The 12,180-nt window shown below is 38.1% G+C and overlaps 1 protein-coding gene across 1 annotated transcript; it reads right to left on the bottom strand.

Moving 5' to 3' along the window:
* Positions 1-3,851: 3,851 nt before the first annotated feature.
* Positions 3,852-6,028, bottom strand: LOC105479941 (cytochrome P450 2C20-like). The gene is made up of 3 exons (XM_011738300.3): positions 5,764-6,028; positions 4,373-4,535; positions 3,852-4,196 (listed from the first exon to the last, which is right to left on the bottom strand). The coding sequence occupies exons 1-3, from the start codon at positions 5,929-5,931 to the stop codon at positions 4,042-4,044; spliced, it is 486 nt and encodes a 161-aa protein (XP_011736602.1). The 5' UTR covers positions 5,932-6,028; the 3' UTR covers positions 3,852-4,041.
* Positions 6,029-12,180: the final 6,152 nt, after the last annotated feature.

Here is a 12,180-nt window from a genome sequence, read left to right as displayed (position 1 = left end):
TTCGAAAGTGTTTGCTCTTGCTTCTCTAGTTCTTTTAATTGCAATGTTAGAGTGTCAATTTTAGATCTTTCCTGCTTTCTCTTGTGGGCATTTAGTGCTATAAATTTCCCTCTACACACTGCTTTAAATGTGTCCCAGAGATTCTGGTATGTTGTATCTTTGTTCTCATTGGTTTCAAAGAACATCTTTATTTCTGCCTTCATTTCGTTATGTACCCAGTAGTCATTCAGGAGCAGGTTGTTCAGTTTCCATGTAGTTGAGCGGTTTTGATTGAGTTTCTTAGTCCTGAGTTCTAGTTTGATTGCACTGTGGTCTGAGAGACAGTTTGTTATAATTTCTGTTCTTGTACATTTGCTGAGGAGTGCTTTACTTCCAATTACGTGGTCGATTTTGGAGTAAGTATGATATGGTGCTGAGAACAATGTATATTCTGTTGATTTGGGGTGGAGAGTTCTATAGATGTCTATTAGGTCTGCTTGCTGCAGAGATGAGTTCAATTCCTGGATATCCTTGTTAACTTTCTGTCTCGTTGATCTGTCTAATGTTGACAGTGGAGTGTTGAAGTCTCCCATTATTATTGTATGGGAGTCTAAGTCTCTTTGTAAGTCTCTAAGGACTTGCTTTATGAATCTGGGTGCTCCTGTATTGGGTGCATATATATTTAGGATAGTTAGCTCTTCCTGTTGAATTGATCCCTTTACCATTATGTAATGGCCTTCTTTGTCTCTTTGGATCTTTGATGGTTTAAAGTCTGTTTTATCAGAGACTAGTATTGCAACCCCCGCTTTTTTTTGTTCTCCATTTGCTTGGTAAATCTTCCTCCATCCCTTTATTTTGAGCCTATGTATGTCTCTGCGTGTGAGCAGACTGATGTGTCTTGACTCTTTATCCAGTTTGCCAGTCTGTGTCTTTTCATTGGAGCATTTAGTCCATTTACATTTAAGGTTAAGATTGTTATGTGTGAACTTGATCCTGCCATTATGATATTAACTGGTTATTTTGTTCATTAGTTGATGCAGTTTCTTCCTAGCCTCGATGGTCTTTACATTTTGGCATGTTTTTGCAATGGCTGGTACCGGTTGTTCCTTTCCATGTTTAGTGCTTCCTTCAGGGTCTCTTGTAAGGCAGGCCTAGTGGTGACAAAATCTCTAAGCATTTGCTTATCTGTAAAGGATTTTATTTCTCCTTCACTTATGAAACTTAGTTTGGCTGGATATGAAATTCTGGGTTGAAAATTCTTTTCTTTAAGAATGTTGAATATTGGCCCCCACTCTCTTCTGGCTTGGAGAGTTTCTGCCGAGAGATCTGCTGTTAGTCTGATGGGCTTCCCTTTGTGGGTAACCCGACCTTTCTCTCTGGCTGCCCTTAAGATTTTTTCCTTCATTTCAACTTTGGTGAATCTGGCAATTATGTGTCTTGGAGTTGCTCTTCTCGAGGAGTATCTTTGTGGCGTTCTCTGTATTTCCTGGATTTGAATGTTGGCCTGCCCTACTAGGTTGGGGAAGTTCTCCTGGATGATATCCTGAAGAGTGTTTTCCAACTTGGTTCCATTTTCCCCCTCACTTTCAGGCACCCCAATCAGACGTAGATTTGGTCTTTTTACATAATCCCATACTTCTTGCAGGCTTTGTTCATTTCTTTTTCTTCTTTTTTCTTTTGGTTTCTCTTCTCGCTTCATTTCATTCATTTGATCCTCAATCACTGATACTCTTTCTTCCAGTTGATCGAGTCGGTTACTGAAGCTTGTGCATTTGTCACGTATTTCTCGTGTCATGGTTTTCATCTCTTTCATTTCGTTTATGACCTTCTCTGCATTAATTACTCTAGCCATCAATTCTTCCACTTTTTTTTTCAAGATTTTTAGTTTCTTTGCGCTGGGTACGTAATTCCTCCTTTAGCTCTGAGAAATTTGATGGACTGAAGCCTTCTTCTCTCATCTCGTCACAGTCGTTCTCCATCCAGTTTTGATCCGTTGCTGGCGATGAGCTGCGCTCCTTTGCCGGGGGAGATGCACTCTTATTTTTTGAATTTCCAGCTTTTCTGCCCTGGTTTTTCCCCATCTTTGTGGTTTTATCTGCCTCTGGTCTTTGATGATGGTGATGTACTGATGGGGTTTTGGTGTAGGTGTTCTTCCTGTTTGATAGTTTTCCTTCTAACAGTCAGGACCCTCAGCTGTAGGTCTGTTGGAGATTGCTTGAGGTCCACTCCAGACCCTGTTTGCCTGGGTATCAGCAGCAGAGGCTGCAGAAGATAGAATATTTCTGAACAGCAAGTGTGCCTGTCTGATTCTTGCTTTGGAAGCTTCCTCTCAGGGGTGTACTCCGCCCTGTGAGGTGTGGGGTGTCAGACTGCCCCTAGTGGGGGATGTCTCCCAGTTAGGCTACTCAGGGGTCAGGGACCCACTTGAGCAGGGAGTCTGTCCCTTCTCAGATCTCAACCTCCGTGTTGGGAGATCCACTGCTCTCTTCAAAGCTGTCAGACAGAGTCGTTTGCGTCTGCAGAGGTTTCGGCTGTGTTTGTTATTGCCCTGTCCCCAGAGGTGGAGTCTACAGAGATAGGCAGGTTTCCTTGAGCTGCTGTGAGCTCCACCCAGTTGGAGCTTCCCAGCAGCTTTGTTTACCTACTTAAGCCTCAGCAATGGTGGGCGCCCCTCCCCCAGCCTCGCTGCTGCCTTGCCGGTAGATCACAGACTGCTGTGCTAGCAATGAGGGAGGGTCCGTGGGTGTGGGACCCTCCCGGCCAGGTGTGGGATATGATCTCCTGGTGTGCCTGTTTGCTTAAAGCGCAGTATTGGGGTGAGAGTTACCCGATTTTCCAGGTGTTGTGTGTCTCCGTTCCCCTGGCTAGGAAAAGGGATCCCCTTCCCCCTTGCACTTCCCAGGTGAGGCAATGCCTCGCCCTGCTTCAGCTCTGGCTGGTCGGGCTGCAGCAGCTGACCAGCACCGATCATCCGGCACTCCCCAGTGAGATGAACCCAGTACCTCAGTTGAAAATGCAGAAATCACCGGTCTTCTGTGTCGCTCGCGCTGGGAGTTGGAGACTGGAGCTGTTCCTATTCGGCCATCTTGCTCCGCCCCGAGAGAGTGAATTTAAAAAGGTAATTTTTTATCCCGGCTGATAATCACATTGATTATAACAAGCACTTCATAGGTGAGTAAACTGGCAGTGGGAGAAAAACGATTTGCACAAATTTTAAAGCTAAGATCCAATACAGGGGAAAAAAGATGACAGAACTGAAAACATAGCCAAATTACATTTAAGGAAGATAAGATAAAGAGTTTTTCATAATAGTTAAAATCTAGTTAAACAAATTATTTACTGATTAGTATTTGTGTATTTTGCTGAGTTATACTGTAGATTATATTTACTCAAAATATATAAATTGTTACAGTAAGTAGTGGTTAACAAGAAATAATTAATCCTGACAGTTTTCAAATAGTACCGTGTTTCCTGAGAAATAACAACTGATGAAAACTGTACTGAGATATACCTAAGAAAGTGAAACCATGCATAGTGTCATTACTGGCCAGAGCTGTAGGCATGGACCTGGAAGGAATTTCCAGACATGTGAGTCTGACCATATGAAAAAACTCTAATCAAATGAAAGCACATGTCACTTGGTTCATGTTCCATAGGGTGTGATGAGGTCATTTCCACCATGTCTACTTTCCAAGTGTTCTCTGGTGAAATGTTCTGGTGGAGGCAATGCAGATTTATGTTATGGGGGGAAACTTTCTTTAACTCTTTTCAAAAATGAACTCAAGACCCTTATTTATGATTTCTGATTTGAAAACAGGGAAACAAAATTGAGCAGAAAATTGGATTAAATGACTTTTTATTCCTACACCCTATGAACAAACACATTTATACAGCTAAAGCACAGGTACACAAAACCTCCCTTGTCTCTGCTTCAAACCTCCCTCCACCACCTGAGGGCTGACAACCAGGATGCACAATGAAGATCTGGCCACCCCTGAAATGTTTCCAAGGATGTCATTGGTGAAGACAGCTAACTGTTAAGGTCAGTGATGCAGAGTAGAGTCACCCACCCTTGGTTTTTCTCAACTCCTCCACAAGGCAGCGAGCTTCCTCTTGAACACGGTCCTCAATGCTCCTCTTCCCCATCCCAAAATTCCGCAAGGTTGTGAGGGAGAAACGCCGGATCTCCTTCCATCTCTTTCCATTGCTGGAAAATCCTAACAAAAAAAAAAAAAGGGCAGAAACTAGGAGAATTCACAACCAAGGAAGAAAGCACTGCAACACTTGGCAGCCAGGCAGATAGGCTAAGCTCTACTGAGAAGCTTTTTAGGAGTCTGTTTTCCATCCTCCTCACCCCAGTTACCAAAGCTGACACAGGTATATGCACACCTACCAAGTCCCTTAGTAGTTCTTTGAGATATTGGCAAAATGCCTCTTCCAGAAAACTCCTCTCCATTATCAATCAGGGCTTCCTTCACTGCCTCATATCCATGCAACACCACTACAGGATTCATGCCAAAATACACGGTGAACACAGGACCATAGACTTTTGAGAACTGGGAAAGGAAATGCAAATAGCAGCAAAATAAGTCGTTATTTGCTCCAAATATTATGTATGATTCAGACTGATATTTTCATTGTATTTTTTCATGTTATATTTGCCACACGTAGATTCGATATTTCTGAATTTTGTACATAAATGTGATGGTGATTGTTATAGCAGCCACTTATAGATGGCCTATGATGTGCTATGCAATAACCCAGGCAATTGGTACACAAATCACAGTTCATCCTCACTTCAACACATTGAGCACATTCATTTGCCCTGTTTTAAAAATGAAGAAACTGAGGCCAGAGAATTCCAAATTCATTCTCAGAGTCCCACAGGTAATATATAGAAGCTCCAAACTTGAACCTCTGCTAATTTAAGCTTATGCTTGAGCAATTTATCACTCCCCCATGTCTGCCTTGAGGCCAATACCCAGCTAAGGACTTCAGGGTCACCTGTAAAGCTCTTACCATGAGGATTCTGATTCAGCAGTCCTGTGATGAACCCTAGAAATCTGTATTTTCAGTGTCACCCTAGGCAATTCTAATGCCCAATCCAGTTTGTAACTACTGATATTACCAGTATGGAAAGATGAAACACCACAAAGTTAGAATCAGGACATTCAGCATCTCCTGGAAGAAGAATTTCTTCCATTCTCCAGCAATCTTGGCCACAGACAGTGGCTTTGTTCAGAATCCAGAAGAATTCTGTTAACCACCAATTGGGCCCTGACTGGTTACTTCTTTCTTTCATGCACTTATGCTTGCCCTGAACCCATAGATATTTCTTTCATATCAGCCATGAAAGCGATCTTCAGAGAAGTTTGATTTTCATGACCACTCTGAATAAAACACATGACTACTCCGGTAGAGGACTTATTGGATGAAATTTCTAATCACACACATTTACCTTCACCTTCAGTCAAAAATCATAGCAAAACACTCTGAAACAAAGAGGGGAAACAGCACTTCAAACTTTTGACATTGTATTAAATGATTCTATCGTACAATGACCCCAATGACTGTGTATTCACAAAATGTACCAACACACTCTACTATTTCTGACAATGACAGACTTAGAAAGACAAAAGAAACATCAAAGAAGTTCAGAGGGAGTATTTTGCTTTACAATGATCTATTGTAATAGTGTGCTTCCAGGAATATATTTTTTTCTAAAAATAACAGTCAAATAACTTACCCTTTGCAAGTGACTGGAGGAACATAAAGCATACTTACATTGCTGAAAGATTTGCAGATGTCCTTAACATCTATCTGTAGCATATTTCCAATAATAGGAAGAGGAGTGGGGCCAGGAGGGAGTTTCCTTCTCCCAGAGCTCTGTCTCCAGAGTGAAAAGAGAAGCACAAAGGAGAGACAGAGCACCAGGACCACAAAAGGATCCATTGAAGACTTCTCTTCTTACTAAGACAGCTGAGAGCTTGCACTCCAAGGCTTTTATAACACTCCCTGCTAATTCAGTGTGTGTCTCTTTGACATGTAAAGTAAGCAATCACCTAGGTCCAATTTATACTTTTTTTCTGTGTGGACTCTGGCCCATGGATAGAGAAAAAATGTTCTTTTGTCCTACTTCTTCTTTGCAGTTCCCGTCTAGGAGATTCTGGTTTAATTATATTGGATTGGAGCCCAGGTATTGGTAATTAAAAGTCCCTGGTTGTTCCAATGTGCTGTGATGATGGAGAAATACTGAAGTAAATGATTCTGTGTTCCAATATACTCAAAATTCCATATTATCAAATTAATGACACAGTTGGGAATTTATGACTTTGAGGGAAATCAGTGTATTCTATATGTCGTGTATAAAAAGTGTACATTGTAATGCTATATCAAAAAATAAGAGACTTTGCCCTTGATAACAAAAGCCTTTCAAATATTTATTATAGTTCACTTAAAATACTGCTGCCTAAACATGAAATACTGAATATAACTCATACATGTTGAATGACCACACATATATCAAAGCATTAACTAATAAATTATATATGTATTTAAATTGTATATAAACAATATACATAAATCTGTATTTATGTTATTACATAATATTTATGTTATTATTACATTATTATAATAATAGGTGATTGTTTACATGTCAAAGAGACACACTGAATTAGCGGGGAGTGTTACATACATTATTACATAATAATAACATAAATACATATTTATATTATTAAATATATCAAATGTATAAAATAATATATCTATGTATATTCATCGTTAAAAGAGACTGGAATGTAGAGATTATCATTTTTTATTTTTTAAATGGGGAAAGAAACTCTGGGAGAACAGGACACCTGTCAGTGCCACACAGCTCATCACTGGTAAAACTGGGATTTGAGCAGAGATCTTCTGATGCCCATTGGGGTGCATTACCACTTGCACCAGAGCTGGCTCAAGAACAATTTTAGAAAAACCAAACAAACCCCAGACACTAGTTACTCTGAAAATACACCACCTTGACTCTGTTCAGAAAGCAACAGGCTTCACATTAAATATAAGTCCATTATTTGTTTATAAGGATAAGAGGACAAGAGATGCTCAAAAGAAGAAATAAAAATTAGAGTTCTGCCCTCTGAATCACCTCACAAGTGAAAATTGTTCAGCACTGTTAAGGAAAGGGCCAATCTCAAATAATGTATAGCAGCGGGCTTGAAAATCTATGGCTTCTCCTCCTCCCAGTCACCTCCAGACATAGCTGCTTCTATTGTTTTTGGTCTGTTATTGTTACAGATAATAGAATGTAATCATACACAGCAAGGAAGAGAAATTATATACAGAACAACAGTTGTGGATTCAATAGAAGATGGAACACAGGGAAATCATTGAATGGACCCAGGGCACAGAACGACTGTAATGTGCAGACCTGAATGGGAACTGATAGTCAATGGTCATGAAAATCTGAATTCAACTGGATTTATGAACTTTCCTAGATCACTAATGACAAAGTGTATGTACAAAGGCATGCTCTGAAAAGATTACCTTTATTCTAAATTGACCAGTACAGTTATTTCCAGCTCTTTCTTTAGGAAAATATTAAGACCTAGTTATACAATGTTTTATCGATTATGTCTACAGACATTATGACAAATTTACAGAGAATTTTCACACTCGTCACATCTCTTTTTATTCTCTCAATTATCTTTGCCCCCTGTAAAATTATTCCCAGTTTAGAGAGGAGAAAGTTAGACTATGGAGATTCAGTACTTTAGCTAAGGGCACACAGAATGCAAGTGACCAAGCTGGGGCTGGAAACCATAACCCCTGCATCTTGCTGCGTTTCTTTTAAGCAAAACATTCAGTTACTAATAGAATGTACAACACAAAGAGTAAACCCTATGTAAACTTTGAACTTTGGTTGATCATTATGTCTTATTGTTGGTTTACTGACTGTAACTAATGAACCCCACTGATGGGGGTTGTTGATTGTGCACCAAGATTTACTAAAATTCCACACTTGTGGATTAATCTAATCAGTGACTTTCAAAATAAACATTAATTTAGTTAACAATTCTAGCACCAGTTGAGTAAAATGTAGGTCAGACGTGTTTGGTTTTACAACCTGTAAAAGGTGAGTGAGTCCAGGTCCTGGTGAGTCCTTTATCTAGGCAAAGGGAAGCAGTAATTTACTGCCTCACTGATATAGGTATAAGCTAGTTTATTTGGATAAAATAAGTTCACTTTCTCTCTTTAGAGCAATAATTTTATTCCGTGAGAGACAGTTGTCCTTGCTCTGCTCCTTGTTTCTTCTCTTGAGCTGAGGCTCCTGCCTTGACCCTTCTTTTTAAGAATAAAAGGTAGGTAGATAATTTAAAGACAGTTAGGATCTCTGAGATCTACTAATTTAATTTTGTTTTGTTTTTCAGGAGTGAGCAATTGGTGACTCAGTGAGTTAGAGCATTATCAATGCACCAGTAAAAGATTTTGTATTAGAATCCCAGTTTTCCTGTTGGTGGTTCAGTGAAATACCCCATCTCATAGAAATCCCACCTGAGTCCAAATGATCAAGAGTGTATTAACATTAATTAAGCCCTCCACAGTCACAGATTGACACCAACCTCAGCTTGGTTAGAGTGGTGAATTAGACACGATTTTTTTATTAATAGAATTTATTTTTATAGCAATTTTAGCCTCCCAGCAACAGTTCCCACAAACCCCTTCGCAGCACCTACAAATAGTCTTTCCCACAATCAACAACCTCCATCAGTGGGGTTCATCAGTTACAGTCAGTGAACCAACAATAAGACATAATCATCAATCAAAGTTCAAAGTTTACATAGCGTTTACTCTTTGTGTTGTACATTCTATAAATTTGACTAATGTATAATGCTATATATCCACCATCGTAGCATCATACAGAATAGATTTGCTCTCTGAAAAATCCTCTGTGCTCTGCCTATTCTCTCCCTTCCCTGCAAGTCCTTGGTAACAAGCGAACCATAGTTCACTTTAGTGTTGCCATAGTTTTGCCTTTACTATAAGAGATTGTTATATAGTTGGAATCACACAGTATGTAGCCTTTTCAGACAGGTTTCCTTCACTTACTAATACGCAGAAGGTTTCTCTATGTCTTCTCATGGCTTGAAAGCTCATTTCTTCTTACCACCAAATAGTAATATAATAATATTCCCTTGCATTGATGTACCACAGTTTATTCATCTAGTGAAGAGTATCTTGGTTGCTTCCAATTTTGGCAATAATCAGTAAAGATACTATAAACGTCCATGTGTAAGTTTTGTGTGGACATATGTTTTCAACTCATTTGGCAAATATCAAGGAGCACAACTTCTGGATCATATGGTAAGCATATTTTAGTTTTGTGAGAAGCCACCAACCTCTCTTCCAGAGCGTCTGTAACATTTTGCATTCATACCATCAATAACTAATAGTTCCCATTGCTTCAAATCCTTGCCAACATTTGGTTTTATCAATGCCTTAGATGTTCTTATTGTAAAGGTATATGTCATTGTTGTCTTCATTTGCGGGTCCCTAATTATGTGTAATGTTGAACAGTTTTCATGCTTATTTGACATCTGTTTATCTTCTTGGGTGGGGTGTCTGTTTAAATCTTTTGCCATGTTTCTATTAAGGGTGTCCAGTTTTTTATTGTTAAACTTTAAGAGTTCTTTGAGTATTTTGGATGACAGTGTTTTATTCTTATAAAGATATATTCTTGTATCTTCTGGAACTATTATTCCTCTTTTAGATGGACTTCTCCTTTCCTTGATAATGTCTTTTACAGAGTAAAACTTTTTTGTTTTAACAAAGTTCAGATTATTGATTGTTTCTTTCATGGATTGTGCGCTTGTTGTTGTATTTGAAGAACCATTGCCAAAGTTTTCTATATTTTCTCCTATGTTATCTTCTCAGAGTTTTATGGTTTTTTTGTTTCACATTTAGTTCTATAAACAATTTGCAGTTAACTTTTGTGAATACTGTGAGATCTACATCTAGATTCTTATTTTTGCAAAAACATCTTAAGACAAGCGGGGCTTAATTAAACTAAAAAGCTTCTGCACAGCAAGGAAATAATTAACAGAGTAAACAGACAACCTACAGAATAGGATAAAATATTTGCAAACTATGTATTCAGAAAAGAGCTAATATCCAGAATTTATAAGGAACTCAAAGAAGTCAATAAGACAAAACAAATAACCCCATTAAAAACTGGGCAAGGTTAAAATTGTCACAGGCTATTTTGCATTTGTTTTAGAGGTCTTAGTTATGAATTATTTGCCTAGGCCAATGTCAGAATTTTTCCTAGGTTTTCTCCTATGATTTTTGTGGTTTTAGGTCTCACATTTTTCTTTCATCCATCTTAAGTAAATTTTGATATGTAGCGAGAATTAGGGGCACAATTTCATTCTTCTGTTTATGGCAAGTTTATTTTCCCAGCACCATTTATTGAATAGGGTATCCTTTCCACAGTGTATATCTTTGTCAACTTTGCCAAAGATCTGTCGTCCATAGGTATGTGGCTTCATTTATGGATTTTCTATTCTGTTCTAATACAGGAGTAAGTATTTCACAGTATATTTGTAAGGTTTACAGTAGAGAGACTCTCTTTATTTTGGAATTCATTTTATTTATATTTCTTTAATTTTTAATTTCTGTGGGTACAATGTAGGTGTGCTTATTTATGGAGTACATGAGATGTGTTGATACAGGCATGTAATGTGTAAAAATCAAATCATGAAGAATAGAATATCCATCCCCTCAAGCATTTATCCTTTGAGTTACAATACAATTATACTCTTTTAGTTATTTTAAAATGTACAATTCAATGATTAATGACTATAATCACCCTGGTTTTCTATCAAATAGTAGGTCTTTTTTACTTTAACTATTTTTTTGCAATCATTAAGCACTCCAGATACCCCCCACCCTCCCACTGCCCTTCCCAGCCTCTTGTAACTATGAGAGAGTAACTTCTCTAATAGAGAGAAGAGTTACCAGAGGCTGGGAAGGGTAGTGGAAGAATGGGGGGTATGAAATGAGTTAAATTTCTTTGATTTTTAGAACTCACAAATAAGTAAAAACATGCAATGTTTGTCTTTCTGTGTCTGACTTATTTCACTTAACATAATGATCTCCAGTTGAATCTATATTGTTGCAAATGACTGGATCTCATTCTTTTTTATGGCTGAATAGAACTTCTTTGTGTATATATGCCACATTTTCTTTATCCATTCATCTGTCGATGGACACTTAGGTTCATTCCAAATCTCAGCTATTGTGAACAGTACTGCGACAAACATAGGAGTGCAGTTATCTCTTTGACACACTGATTCCCTTTCTTTAGGGTATGCACCCAGCAATGGGATTGCTGGATCATATGGTAGCTCTATTTTTAGTTTCCAAGAAACCTCTAAACTGTTCTCTCATAGTGGTTGTAGTAATTTATCTTCCTGCCAACAGTGTATGAGGGCTCCCTTTTCTCCACATTTTCTTCATTTGTTATTGCCTGTCATTTGGATATAAGCCATTTTCACTGAAGTGAGATGATATCTCATTGTAGTTTTAATTTACATTTCTCTGATGATCAGTGTTAAGCACATTTTTATATGCCTATTTGCCATTCATATGTCTTCTTTTGAGAAATATTTATTCAAGTCTTTTGCCTATTTTTTGATCAGATTATTAAATATCTTTCTATAGAAATGTTTGAGCTCCTTATATATTCTGGTTACTAATCTCTTGTCAGATGGATAGTTTGCAAATATTTTCTCCCATTCTGTAGGCTGTGTCTTCACTTTGTTGATTGTTTTATTTATTATGCATAAGTGTTTTAACTTCATGTGTTCTAATTTGTCTATTTTTGCTTTGGTTGTCTGTGCTTGTGGGGTATATAGCTCAAGAAATCTTTGCCCAGACCAGTGTCTTGGAGATTTTCCTCAATGTTCTTTCATAGTATTTTCATAGTTCAAGGTCTTAGAGTTAAGTCTTTAATCCATTTAGATATGATATTTGTATATGATTATACAGGTCTAGTTTCATTTGTCTGCACATGGATATCCAGTTTTCCTAGCACCATTTATGAAAAAATGGTCTTTTCCCCAGTGTATGTTCTTGACATGTTTGTCAAAAGTGACTTCACTGTAGTTGTGTGAATTTGTCTCTGGACTCTCTATTCTGTTCTAT

The sequence above is a fragment of the Macaca nemestrina genome, chromosome 9 (genome assembly GCF_043159975.1).
Source record: "Macaca nemestrina isolate mMacNem1 chromosome 9, mMacNem.hap1, whole genome shotgun sequence".
Lineage (NCBI taxonomy): Eukaryota > Metazoa > Chordata > Mammalia > Primates > Cercopithecidae > Macaca > Macaca nemestrina.
Note: the sequence above shows the minus strand (reverse complement) of the source record. Positions and strands in the feature narration are given on the sequence as shown.